Genomic DNA, 14,032 nt, shown 5'->3' on the forward strand with positions numbered 1-14,032 from the left:
AGAGGAGGGAGGGATGGAGGGAGGGAGGCCCCGCTCCGCCCCGGGGAAGGGGAGGTTTCCCCTCCGGCAGCCGCATCCTTCCCGCCCCCTCCGCGAGCCTCGACTGAAGGATTGAAATCCTGATTTTTGTTGTTATTATTAATTTCCGAGCTTTCCCACCTAGCGGGACGCGGCGCCGTTCCCACCCGCACGGCGTCACGGCCCCGGCCCTCTGTAAATCGTCTCCTGGCTCTATTCCCGCAAATATTTGGGAGTTTTCTCGTTCTCACCGAGCGCCGTTCTTGTGCTGAGTTCACCCGCGTGGTCTTCGGGGCCAAACGCCCTCCTCGTGCAGCACTGGATGGACCCGTGGCCGTGTCCCTGCTGCAGTGACGACCCGGCGGTTGTGGCACGCACTGTTGAGCTGTAGGCGCTGCAAACTCTTTGGAATCACAGTGAGGCTGGAGGAGACCTCTAGGAGCACCCAGTCCAACCCAACCCACCACCCCCTGCCCACTACCCACGTCCCTCAGTGCCACATCCCCGCAGTTCTTGAGCATTTTCAGGGGTGGTGACCCCCAAACCTTTCTGAGCAGCCCGTGCCAGTGCTGACCTCTTTGGGAATCATTCCTAACACCCATCCTGAACCTCCCCTGGCACAACTTCAGGCCATTACCTGTCATCCCAACAATGGACCAACTCCATGGATCCATCTCTTAAGCACTGACTGATGTGAGCCACTAAAACCAGCATTCCCGCCTGGCAACTCTGCTTACTTCTCACTTTCAGTAAGGGGAAGCACCAATTACCTCCAGCAGCCCTTTCACAGCAGTAATTAAGGAGACTTGCTGGGCCACCCATGCTTCAACCTCAGTGCTTCCAGCCATACACGGCCAAGCTCCAGCAGTCAGGTTTAGTTCTGAACTTGCTTCCTCATGGCTACCAATACTACGGGCTCATCTAGAACTTCCTGGCAGGATATTTCAATTGTTTACACCAATGATGTGAAGCTTTTATGTAGTAGCACTGTGAAGGGACTCGGCACGCTGAGGGCAGGGCTGCCAGTCCTTACTCTCAAGGTTAGCTGTGGTGCTCATTTGTTCATACACAAAGGCAGCTCAGATCAATTATACCCAGCACCTATGAGCCAAACAAACCCATTTCAGCTGAGCTAGGGCTGCTGTTCAGCACACTTCATGTTTCTCAGCCACTCTTTGCACAAGAACACACCTAGCACAGCAGTGCTGGGACTTTGCACCATTAGACCTTTCCAACCAAATCCTGTTTTTCCCTTCTGCCAGCACCACCTGTTTCTGAAAAGTAAACAGTGCCTGTAGACAGGTTAAATGCAAGGAAGCTTTTTCATTGAGACTCTCCATTTTATACCACTGAAACCAAGCACAAAAGCCTCGCCTACATTTTCCACTATTTTTTGTACCCGAGCTCACAAAGCCAGCAATGCTTCCAAATACATCACCACTAAGAGCAGGTATTATTTCATCGTGACTGTGCTGCTTCCCTCAGTGTGTTTGTGTTGCAGTCAAGAGTCTTTTTTTAATGTTCAATTCTTACTAATTTCAAGCACAGACTAGAAGTGACATGGGTGGAAACCTATACTTTCCCCTACGTCACTGCGAGCAACATACAAGCTTGTTCCACAGAACACCACGATTTATTGGCAATTACTTTGAAACACGAATGGTTAAATATAGTCAAAAGACATTTGTACGAAAGAAAACAACCACGTCTCATCTCTGAACGCTTCACTTGAAGGCGTTTATTAAGGGGACACCGTGAGCGGGCAGTTCCTGGTGCAACTGACGGAACAACATGGCACATTTGTTCCTTTCCTGGGTCTTGCCTAGGGTGTGGAACAGCCGGGCTTGGAAGTAAAGAACATCTCTGAGCTGCTCTTTGCAGTCCACCTTGGCAAGGTAAGTCTTAGCTTCGTTCAGATTCAGAATAGCAGATTCCAAAGCTGGGAGAAAAGGGCACAGCCATATACAAAACAATATCACAGCAACTCCAAGCAATACAGCTCAATTCTAAGGAGCCCAATTATGAATTCCTCAGCTTTTCAAAACAATTTGTGTCTTAGCAACATCGCCTTTCAGCTAGTTTCTGTTATTCAGTCTTTGCTGCAAATACAGGTGTTGAAGTATGCAGATAAACAACACTCTATTATAAACACTGCATCTACTGAACGACTACTTCCTAATTAATTCTCCAAATTGATTACTGGCTAATACACCCTGTTATATTGTTTAAACTTTGTTAACAGCGACTGTGAAGCAGGACTTCAACATACACACCGGGGAGCACTTTTCAAGGAAGCTCAGTTTCAGAGGGGAGAGTTACCCCTGACATTACCTTCAGCCTTCTTTTGTTGAGTGTAGGAAGCTGTAGAAGCCACCTGACACTTGGCCACCAAGAACATGGCGCAGCCTTTGTCTAGCACAGCTCCATGGGCCAAGCCAGGTTCTATTGCCATGTGCAAAATATTCAGGACTTGTTCAGGAATACCAAGGATCAGCTGAAAAGAAACACTGTTGTTCTAATACCAGAATCCACTGGTTGAGAGCAGCAGCTTCTCAGAAGAACCATAACCCATAAGCCAAATCTGTTTCTAACACAGTAATGCTACAGACAAGGATGTTATTTTTTACTCCATGATCGTATTGTAAATCAGAACTAATTAGCAGACACAAACTACTATTTGAAAAGATTTGGCATGGCTTCTCTACCCCAGTCAGTGCTGACAACTGGGTCCCTGCCAGCTCAGAAAAACCAACGTAACCCAACTCCATGACAAGCATTATTTATAATTCAGGCACATGCCAAACTGTGCTACTAGAAAGCCAAACAAACAGCATAAAAATAACAACTGGAGAAATGAAGGCAGGGCCAATTTATGCTTGCTTAATTACATAAAATAGATACCCATCTTACTGATGAACATGGAACTCAACTTTCAGCTTCCCCGTAAGATTTTACATATAGAACATATTTCATCAGAATCAATAGTTTAATTCCAACAAAGCTATGTTCTTAAATTTCCCAGGAGTAAAAACAGTATCCAAATCCCCAGCAAAAAATGTCCTTTGACCCTGAGAAGATACAAATCAAACATACCTGGGAGAAAGCCAAGTTCAGCACGGTCTCAGAAGCCAAGTATTGCAGACTATATTCTCGAGAGAAGGCAAGAGCCTGCAGCAGGACAGGCAAAGCAATAGTATGACACGAAGATCTCCAGTAGAGCTCTGCTACTGATAGCAGCACACTATCCAAAAGAGAGGGAAAGAACTTGAAACTGTTTTCTTTTGATGAAAGATGTCCATTTGTTTCCCAAACAATTACTGTACCCACAGCAATATTGATCTTATTAGGAATTACATTTCTAAATATACAATAAACTTAAGTTGTACACTTAAGAGGAGATGTCATCTCCTGACCAGAAGGGAATAAGAGTAATTACTCTGTAGTAATTGTAGACACAATTACATACGTTTCTACTTTCCATTTATTTTGCATGCATTATTTTCCTTTTCCATAAATCTTCATGAAGCTTTAACTTTACTACCTTTTAGCTTATATAAGGTTACTAGGTTCCAATCCCGTAATGATTTGAGGATTCCTCTACGCCATGTTTAACATATGAAATTATTTTGTAATCCCCAAATCATTTTAAGTAATCTGAGCACTAGTGAAGTCTGTACACAGACAAATTGAAATGGCTGATTCCAATCACTGCAAAGTGGCTTTAATACTTCTGAAAGTGAAGCATTCTTACCTAATCACTATCTCGGTGTTCTTGATTTCCTGGCAGTGGATCAACAATTTCTGCAAAAGCTTGTGTGCTTCTAACATTTGATTTTGGGCTTTCAGTACAATGGCTTTTCTGCCGTGGTAGAAAGAAAACATCACTGATATCTTTGTATTTGAGATATAATTCTGCTCTTAGAATACAGTAAAGCAGGTCTCTACTTTGTGACCTCTGTTTCTTGTGACTGCAGAACGGCATTCTGACAGAACATATGCATGCTATACACACAAGCAGAGCAAGAACCAAGAACTGCTTGTTGGACAACTCACAGGCAGAAAGGATCAAATTCATGAAACAGCTTTAGATGGAAAACAGAGATTGCCAAAACCAAGGGCCAAATAGGGAGCAGAAGTGGGAGGGCATGCAAACTGGAAAGCACAAGAGATTATTTGTGGAAGAAAAACAGATCTGAGGTAGGGTAGCTAAAATTGGCATAAGCCAACAAGGACAAAGAGTGAGAGGGAACAAGTGAGAACAGGGAAATAAGAGACAAACACAGAGCTGTGGGAGATGTGTAAAAGCAGCCCAAACCCATATACTGTGTGGTATATTTAAAGATCAGGGATAACAGACAGTCCAATTCCAGAAGGACAAGCATCAGGTCCCACAGCTTGAATGCCGACCTGCCGGCTCGCTGCCATTGGCTGTGTTTTAGGTGTTTTGCCTCAGTTAAAAACAACTGCTTTCAACAGCAAATTTTCTTTATGCTTGACAATCAGCAAGCTTTAACCCTACCTATTTCTAACATTTTCATTTAGAAACAAGAACAAATTAAGGTGAAAGAAAAAAAAAATACGTATTGCCCCACTTTGGAGATGTGTAAACTGGGACACAGATGAAGACATAACTCAAGCTCATACTGTAGCAGAATTGAGACTTGGCCTTACATCCCTTAGATCAACCTTATATAAAACCCTGCACTGTGCTAAGGTTTGAGCACAGTTACCATAGCAGATTTTGAAGGAGTATTTTGTGTTCTCAGGCTAAATCTACAGCTCTAGAACAACAGGAATTTCACCGATGCTACTTCAATTTTAAAATGCCCGGATAAGCAACTAAAAATGATGACTGTGGGACATACACTAAAGGAATGAGCACTGCAGATTGGACAACATGATAATAATTAACTCTGGGAAGGGGAGAACATTAACACAAATGACTGCCAGCAATCATTTTGCTTTATTTTTCATTATCTTCATGGGATACACCTGCAAGCACGTGCAGATTCACCATTACTTACCTGTACATTCCTTCAATGCTATTAAGTGCTGTAATTCCTGCTACAAGAGAATCTGCTATATGGTATCTGCCATCATTCATGGCTCTTTCAAACTGTATTTTTTGATCAAACAGCATCCAAAGCTAAACAGAGAACATCCAGGAACAAGTTTTAGAAGTTGTACATGCTCATTTTCTAATCACAAGTCAGAACTTTTATTTTCCCCTGGGCACATTTATGTCTAGACACAACTAACTCCACTGTCCAATTACTGTCTTTATTAAATTACAGTCCTCAATAGAAATGCTTAGGTCTGGAGTAAAGTTTCAATACTACAGTTCATCTATTTGATCACAACTTAAGTAAAAAAGCACTAAAATCATGACTAATGCTTGTTCCATAGCAAGAAAGGAGAATCAGACTAATTTCATAGAATCTTGAACTGTTTAATGTAAATAGTATGTTTTAGACTGATATGCTTATGTGTTTTCCAGTGTTGCACAATAGATGACCTCTAGGTTATTTCTGAAGTGCAATATATTAAAATAATTACCACTATTTAAACAGAACTTTGAAGCTTGAAATCAGTGCAGACTATTTAATTTCTACATGTGCTCATAAAGCAGACATGTATTCCTCTGTCAATTACAGCTCTACGTAAGCAGCTTGTTCTTAGGAGGCTATTAAAACATCTTCTTCATGTTTTTGCAGAGAGTTTATGCCACGTGGCTTCTGGTGGGGTCACGAGCCAAATGAAATCATCAAACCTATGGCCCCAGGCATATGGAGAAAAGACATGAATTCAGCTGCAGTGGAATTTAGATCCTATTGTATAACAGTTACATAATAGACAGGCTAAATTATATATATTCTACCTGTGCATGCTGACTATTGGGAGGGAATCTCTCCTTTAGATGTTTCAGTATTTCAGAAGCAGCTGCAAAGTAGCCCTGTAATACAGAAACAGCACTGATAAACATAGAGGAGGGCAAGCACCCCTCCCCTTGATTTTAACACAATCTTTACAGCAAGAACTTGCCAGGCACAAGCCCTACATTTGCTTCGCCCCCAGTGCAGACATTAAAGGCAGAACAAAAAAGGATTCAAGTCTCACACTTTGTCGATACCGCCCACACATCCTCTCACCCAAATGACTTTTTGTGCAACTAGCCATAAAACTCACCTGCTCTGCATGAAGCTCAGCCAGGTGACACAGTACTACAGCAAAGGCTTCTGTGTTATTCTGCTGCACGCCCACATTCACGGCCTCCAGGCTGTTCATGCTCAGCAGTGTTTGGGCTTGTTGAAGCGCCATGGTGCTTGAGCAACAGAGACATCTTTTAGTTTTCAAGGAACAAACATCATTTTTTAAAGTTCATGTTATGACTGTGGTCTACAAAATGATTTTCTGGGTACTCTGGGGGTTTGGGGGAGAATGAGAACCTTTAAAACAGCTGCTGCCTCGGAACTCCAGACTATGCAAGCACATCAAGTACTGCATACTGAAAGCTGCACATGGTCAAAGTACAGTAATGCTGAAAACAGGGACACAGGAATGACTTAGGCACTATTTGCCACCACTAAACAGAGACTCAATCTCTTTTCCAGAATGACTTCTAAGTGAACACAAGAGAATGGAAGTAATTGCATCCAGCCTGTACCAAATCACAGTCTGATTGCTTTATTTTAGTGCACTGTAGACACTCAGTTACTTGTAACATCTATATAAATAACTCAAAATGCATTATGTGCTAACAAGTACTCTAACCCAAGAGTTTAAAAGAAACAAAGTACCTGCGGCCATATAATCTCCAAATTGCAGTCTTCTGTGCTATACTAATATCAATAAGTTCTGACAAGCTGTGTTTCCAGTGCAACAGATCAGAATCTTTTAAGGCATCCATTAGTTTGTTGGCAGCCTTTCCTGCAAAAGCTCTTTGCTGAACCAAGGACTGTATTCCCAGTGAAGCAAGGTACTGGGAAGAGGGAAAAAATAATCCAAAATCATTGAAAGACAATAGAGAACACTAGAGCAAGAGTCATAAATTAAGAAAGAAAACAACAAAGAAAGAGATGTGATGTTATTCAGCACAGACAAAGGAACACTGCTTCAGGCATTTCTTTAAATACAGACACCCACACATAGATGAATTCCATTTTGATAGATACCAAAGGTAACTTCCACACCCCCACACAGTAGTCTTAGAAAGGATGACTGGACTTGTACCTGGATTTCTCCAGCAATTAAACAGCTGTGAAAACAGAGCTTCCCTCTCCTTCCCCACCAATCAGCCACACCTGCTCTCATCTCCCAACATCAGGAGTTTAGGTCCTTTTAGAACAGTTCTCACAACAAAGATATTGCAGCCAACTGATACAGGGCAAACACCATCTAAAGGGGAAGCTGCCATAAGAGCCTTCACAGTTGGAATGAAGCCACATAAGTAAATGTGTTCAAAGCCCTGCCAGAGGCATCAGCGCTGAGTTTCAGAGAAGGCTGAGGCTTAAGAACCTCCCTCAAGCACAAGCCGATTGCATGATGCTCCTAAGTCCTAAATGGTGCACAGGAACAAACTAGCAGTCACAAAGTTCTCCTGCCTGAAAAAGGACAGGTGAGAAGGCAGAACAGCAAGTCACAATAAGCAAATGAACCCCGATTTATTAATACAAAGATTCAAAATAAATAGAAGCAAATAGATTTTTGGAGCGTAAAACAGGTTCGTTTAAATCCAATTATCTATTTTGTAATAACAATTTTGACCAGTCAAAAAAAGAAAAAACCAACCCACAAACCCTCCCATGCACCCCTCCCACACACGTGTTTGTCCTAGGACAGTTAAAGAGAAACAAAACGGACTTACTGGCAAACCAAAGTGTAAGGATTTGTTTACTGAGTGTTCCAGCAGAACACAACTATCAAATATCTTCTGCTCTGAGATGTGTAACCAGCTCTAGGAAAGAAAGAGGTTTCAGAGTAATGCCCAGAAACACCACTGTAAAGCCAGCTGTAGGAAGCAGCATCTCCAGAGTCTGATAATACTAATGTTAATTATAGAAGAAAATACAGAGTAAACAAATTCTTTCCTTCTTCCTTTTTGTTTACTGAAAAGGCCAATGACTCTGAAAATCCAGCAGACAGTAAGGAGAAAGTTTATGAAATACTTTGTCTCTTTAAAACACACAAGACTAAACTTTGACCTCAGTATTGAGCAACTCTCTGACCACAACAAGTAACCCTGAATCACAACAAAACCATCCCATGATCTCCGTATTCTCCAGCATTTGTTGCTCTGGGTGATCCATTGCCCCACTGCAGGACTGCCATATTTAGCTTACTGATCTGTCTGATGAGATGTTACTGAAAGAATAGTTCTGCAACAGTTCACTGAGCAAAGGCTCAGATAACACAGACAAAGGTGACATAACCTCCATTTCAGCACGGCTATCTTACCAGGCAGTGCTGCAAACAAACATGATCATTAGACTCCTGTGCAATCCGGATGGCTTCCTGAAGTGCAAGTTCAGCTTGTTGACTACCAGCAAACAAAAAAGAATATATTAGCGTTCCCATAGTGCTTAAAATACAGTATTACAACAGTACAGAGTACTGATCTAAATTATGCATATTGCACTCAAAAGAAAACTGATTTAAAAGACTGAAGGCGAAAGCCTCCGGTTTCCATCTAGCATCAAGCAGCATGTGCTATTCTTGAGGCTAACGAGCAAGATGACATCTGCAGACTACTACAAAAATGCAACTGTAATCCCCACGCAGGCTTTCAAAGTTGTGTACATGCCAAAGTGCCAGGTTAGTGCTTGAAAAGGGGCAACATTAAGTATCAGCCTATGCAGAAAGAGCTGTTAACTATTCCTCATCTCCTGCCACCTCCAGGCCTTCCATAGGATTCATCCAGGCAGCAGTCAAAAACTGCAAACCATACATGGAGATGGGTAGGCCAGCTTTATCAACAAAGTTACACCCACCCCAGGTGGCTTTTTTAATTATTCTTTTCATATCAACTGTATATTGATTTGTACATAACAGAAAAACTACAATAATTTCTTGAGAATATAGCTGGAAACAAGCACGTGTGTCCACTGACCTTTCTGAGTTATGGAAATATAGCAACTGAGAACTGAAATTCGTAGAAAACGGCTGCAATGGGACACTGACAAACACCAGCTCTTACAGTGCTGTAAGTGGCCCAGTTATTATGGAAACCAAATAAATGCCAAAATAAAAAGAAACCCAAACAAATTATGATCACTAGAAAATTCCAACCCAACTATGGCAAATATATACTAGAGAACTCCCTTCTCCACTCAAACAGATTTTCACGCTGAACAAAAAGTCCACCTGCTAGTGATTAGAAGCCAAATTTGAGTAGTGCAGCACAACACACTGACTTACTAATGGCCAAAGCGACAGTGCAGGGCAGCCAGGTTCAGGGCGGCGTATCTCAGACTCCGGCCATAGCCCTCATCCCCATTGCTTTTGCTTTCTGCTCCGGTGAGAATCAAACGGTCAAAATAATGCAGGAGGCTGTGTGTTGAACTGAAGACGTCGTGCACTCTGAGACTATTTAAGTAGCTTAAATAATGCTGAAATTTGAAGAAAAATCAGCTTTAGCTAAATCAAATGAACGGAAGTTATCAAAATCAGCAGGTATTTCACCTAACAGTTTTCAGACTATGGAAGTACGAGGCCTGACATTTTGTAGACTTAGTTCATGACTGACACAGTGCCACCAAAATGAAGAGGATTATATCTATGCATAAAGCTAGACATGTTGTTAGGCACCCTGCTTAATTAAGGTTTCTGTACCTCCAGGAGTTTCGGTCTGAATTACTGAATATTTACATGCAACTTGCTCATGTTTCTATCATCTTTTTGCACATTTCAATATAGAAAAAAAACACTCTCCAACAATTCCATCCTGGAAATATGAAGAAATCCCTTTACAACTGTTCTGGATGAAGAAAAAGATACTTACTGCTTCAGCGAAGTCTGGATTAAATTTTAACAAGTTGTTCAATTCCTTTTGTAAAGATCCAGGAGTAAGTGCCTTTGTTTCATCATTCTTTAGCAGAGAAGCCTAGAATCAACATTGAAACCAATGCTAAGTAACTCCAACTTGAGCATTATGAATATACTTTGATACATGGTTGTCATTCTGTTATCTGCCTGAAGAGAGCATTAAAGAAGATTTCAGAACAGCTCTATTATGACAGTGAAACATAAGTGGCAGTTTTATTCTTTGCTGTATTATGGCATTCACTTTCCAGAGATCAGAGAGCTCGGGTAAAATAAAAGCATATTTAAGGGACTGTTTGAAAGAAACAGTTCTATTTCTCTTGTTCAAGAATTAGTTCAACAGATTGCTTGCTGGAATTACATGAATGCTTCCTGATCTGTTTATTTATTTTGTGAGAACAAAACTAAACAAAAGTAAATCCATGCCAGATTCAACAATCTTTAATAGATCCTAATGTCTGAGAAGTCACTTTAAACTTTTAAAATGTATGTGAAACATTACATATGATACACACTTGATTTTGTTAGCAAACTACTCTAAGTGTGCAGAGCATTTACTGACAATTATACTCATGTATTTCTGCTTCTTTTAATATTTATCTGCTGAAGTAATCAACACAAGTATGTCTTCAGCAGACAGCAAATATGAAGCAAGAGTCAGAATGGATGTGACTTTCTCACATAAATATCATCATGCAGTGCCCATGCTTAGATAGAAAACACATTTAAGCTCAAGTGCTCATACTGAGCATCTACATGCAGTATAATCAACAAGTCTTTACAGATCTAAAAAAACATCCTGCTTGACACTGGATAAAACTGAAGGTGAAAATCGTGTCACAAATCATTTACTCAAATTATTCAGAATTAACATACCTGCTGAGAAAGAAAATACTCTGCTTGTTTCTGGGAAAGAGGCCCGCTGCAAGATATCTCTTCTTCCCTGTTGAAAAGCACTCCTGTTAGAAGGAGGGGCAGTGAAATAAAATGCAAGGAAACATATTTTATCAGAACTCCTGCCTTACGAATTTTTATGAGACATTGTAAGCTCAGAGGCATAAAAGGAAATTAAAAGAAAAAAATTAATTCAGAGTAAAACCTGCCACATCAAAGTTAGCAATCCAAATGATTTCACATGGTGCTGTTGCAATCTTCGGCCCTATGAGACTGTGGTCAGTCTGAATGTTACCCCAAATACACTAAAACTAAAGTAAAAAGCAGCGGATATAAGATTTGTGGTGACATATTCTAATGATTTGCCCTGTTTTCCCCTTCTGAAGATGTTCAGAAAGAAATGAACTGGCACTTTGGTCACATCCAACACTTCAGAAAACAACTGTTCTGCAATGGAAAGACCAGACATACAGCATAAAGCTAGATGCTAAAAACCATTAAATGACATAAACTATAGCAGAGCTTGGATAAACACAAGCTTACTTAAATTCCATTTATAAAGTACATCTTTAAGTATACATATACACAAAATACTCTCAGGACTATTCTTACAGTGAAACACTTTTCAAGCAAGTTAAATGGCTCAGTGTTTGCTTCTCACATTTGATGTCAATGAACGTATTTATTTGTTTGGGGAGGGGCAAAAACAGAAACCAAAAATGTTAAGCTTAGCTTTTCCTAAGAGGAATCTTTCTGCTTCCCCTGCACTGGAAGCTGAAGTGATCTCTCCAACAGCTTTAGCACACTGCACACTAACATAACCTGGGAAGAAATCGTTCGGCAGCGGGCTGTGCAGAAGGAGACGGTGGGCAGCACTTGGCCTTTAGTTTGCAGCTCTCTAGGTGAGGTCGAGGACGGAGTACCGCCATCTTCTGCAAGAGCAGAACTGCTGCCACTTACAAATGCCACCACGCGGTGGCACCAAGGAGACAAAGAGGCCACCCAGCTCTGCCAGCGTGCATCAGGCTCTGGGAAAAACAATCCGAACAGACACAACCTCTTCACGGTCCTTCAATTTTACCAACACAAAGACGGAACCTTTGAATAGAGCCTCTGAATCTACAGGTGACATAACTGTCCCATTCTGCCCCTCCTCCGCAGCAGGAAGGCATTTAACAAGGTAAAATCTTGGGTAGAAGCTGGACAAAGCCAAAGTTTACCTTGACACATGTAATTTGAAATACAACTGATTTGCTGACATAATAGAAAAGTTTTCAGTATTCAAAGATTACCTTAGAGGTACATCAAGTTCTTCTTTCTCCATTTTCCCATCCAGTTCCTCTGTACTGGTCAGCTCCATATCATTTTCATCAATTCCACATTTTTTCTCATCATTTAGAAAGTACTGCTGAAGTGCAGTGTAAAGTTTGTAGACCTGACTAAAAGAAAGTTTATTGTATGCCAAGATCATATGGCGCAGAAATAAACCTGGAAAGGAAAACATATGCTATGACATTGGTCTGTAAGGGTTTTATTGCAGAGAGGAGAGTAGAAATCATTATAATAGCCAGAAGCTTAAATGTTGTTAAGTATCTCACCTCAGTCTACCAACTAATAAATCTCATTTCTGCCAAATATAAATCTCAAATTAATTTTGTGGCAAAACTCACAGATCGTCAGATCACAGAACAATGTCAGCAAGAGGTACACACTACAGAATATTATTGGATCATATGAAACATTTGAGTAAAGAGAAAGATCATATTATAAACTTTACTTCTCCATAAAAAGAAAAGCAAAGCTGTGTCTTGAGTGAATGCCACTAGCAGCAGCTTAGAGATGACAGCTAGTTACCTATGACACTTGTTTTATGAACTTCTGGCTCTGTTCCACTGAATGAATCTGAAAGGTCATCAAAAAATTGTTCCATATCTTTCAGTTCTCCTTCAGCTATGAGTTTTAACCTAAATAGGAAAAACAAACAAACAACACTTCTTTTAGGGCTTAAATATTAGGCACCAAACAATATTCCTCTACTTCAGGTACAGATGAACTCATATAAATCAGAACTCACATAAAACAAAACAAAATAAAAAAAATTGATACACAGAATCAAAGAGTGGCTTAAGTTGAGGGGGAAGGGGGACCTTAAAGACCCCCAGCCCCACCCTCTGCTGTGGGCTGGCTGCCCCCTCAACTAATGCTGCCCAGGGTCCCACCCTGCCCGGATGGGAACAAACAGAAAAGGTGTTTATCCACAGATAAGGGGCCAGACACCAGAGTGTGCATGTCCTGGCTGTGTCGCCTGTCACTGAACAGTGACAGCACATTGACGGGGCAGCCCAGAGCCGAGGACCCAACACAGGCCCGTCCCCCACGAAGGGCCCCCGCCGCCCACCTGATATGCACAGAGCCGGCCAGGTTGGGGCAGCACTCCTCGATGGCCTTGCGCAGTCGCGACAGCGGCATGTCAGGCCCCTGGGAATGATGAGGAGAGCGACATGTCGCGACAGAGCACAAATCAGCCCCCCCCGGCCCCTCGGTCCCACTCCCCACCTGCAGCAATGGCAGCAGCAGCCGGTTGAGCCGCCGCCGCTCCAGCTGGTCGAGCTGCGAGCCAGCGCGGCCCAGCTCGCTGAGGAGCACCAGCAGCGCCATCTTGTAAGGGGTGACCCAGTCCTTGATGCCGAACACGTTGGCGTGCACCACGCCATTGGTCATCATCGGGTTGAAGTACAGGCTCTCGTGCACGCTCGCCATAGCGGCACCCGGACGCCTCCCGCCAGGGAAACCGGCTACGCCCGCCAGCCAATCACCGCCACGGCTTCCGTCACGTGAGAGGAGCCGTGACCAATGAGAGGAGGATTTGTGCTCTGCTCTCTCTGGGCCGGCTGGCGGACTGAGCCGAGGGGAATCGTTCCGGGCGGCGGCGGGGCCCGGACCACACCAGCTGTAACACATCGTATGTCTCATCATGGTGTGCTGCCTCCAGAGAGAGCGCTCCAATCACTGCAGTAATTCTCTCTCCCATTTTTTTTCTTATTTCTTTTTTCTTTCTTTTCTTTCTTCTTTTTTTTTCCCT

At 42.2% G+C, this 14,032-nt stretch overlaps 1 protein-coding gene across 1 annotated transcript; it reads right to left on the reverse strand.

The window, feature by feature from the left end:
* Positions 1-1,632: 1,632 nt before the first annotated feature.
* On the reverse strand, positions 1,633-13,761 carry ANAPC5 (anaphase promoting complex subunit 5). The gene is made up of 17 exons (XM_010720114.3): positions 13,507-13,761; positions 13,349-13,428; positions 12,805-12,914; positions 12,243-12,438; positions 10,933-10,999; positions 10,016-10,117; positions 9,433-9,623; positions 8,473-8,554; positions 7,883-7,972; positions 6,816-6,997; positions 6,205-6,340; positions 5,897-5,971; positions 5,043-5,164; positions 3,770-3,877; positions 3,112-3,259; positions 2,350-2,512; positions 1,633-1,957 (listed from the first exon to the last, which is right to left on the reverse strand). The coding sequence occupies exons 1-17, from the start codon at positions 13,708-13,710 to the stop codon at positions 1,743-1,745; spliced, it is 2,271 nt and encodes a 756-aa protein (XP_010718416.1). The 5' UTR covers positions 13,711-13,761; the 3' UTR covers positions 1,633-1,742.
* Between the last annotated feature and the right edge of the window lie 271 nt (positions 13,762-14,032).

The sequence above is a fragment of the Meleagris gallopavo genome, chromosome 17 (genome assembly GCF_000146605.3).
Source record: "Meleagris gallopavo isolate NT-WF06-2002-E0010 breed Aviagen turkey brand Nicholas breeding stock chromosome 17, Turkey_5.1, whole genome shotgun sequence".
NCBI classification, from domain to species: Eukaryota; Metazoa; Chordata; class Aves; order Galliformes; family Phasianidae; genus Meleagris; species Meleagris gallopavo.

Excerpts from the sequence above, each read along its gene's own strand:
- ANAPC5 (XM_010720114.3), bottom strand. The coding sequence starts at position 13,710 with ATGGCGAGCGTGCACGAGAGCCTGTACTTCAACCCGATGATGACCAAT. Across the intron at positions 8,555-9,432 it reads CACTGTCGCTTTGGCCATTA|TCAACAAGCTGAACTTGCAC; the intron begins GTAAGTCAGTGT and ends GTTTGCTGGTAG. Across the intron at positions 3,878-5,042 it reads AGCATTGAAGGAATGTACAG|AAAAGCCATTGTACTGAAAG; the intron begins GTAAGTAATGGT and ends CTACCACGGCAG.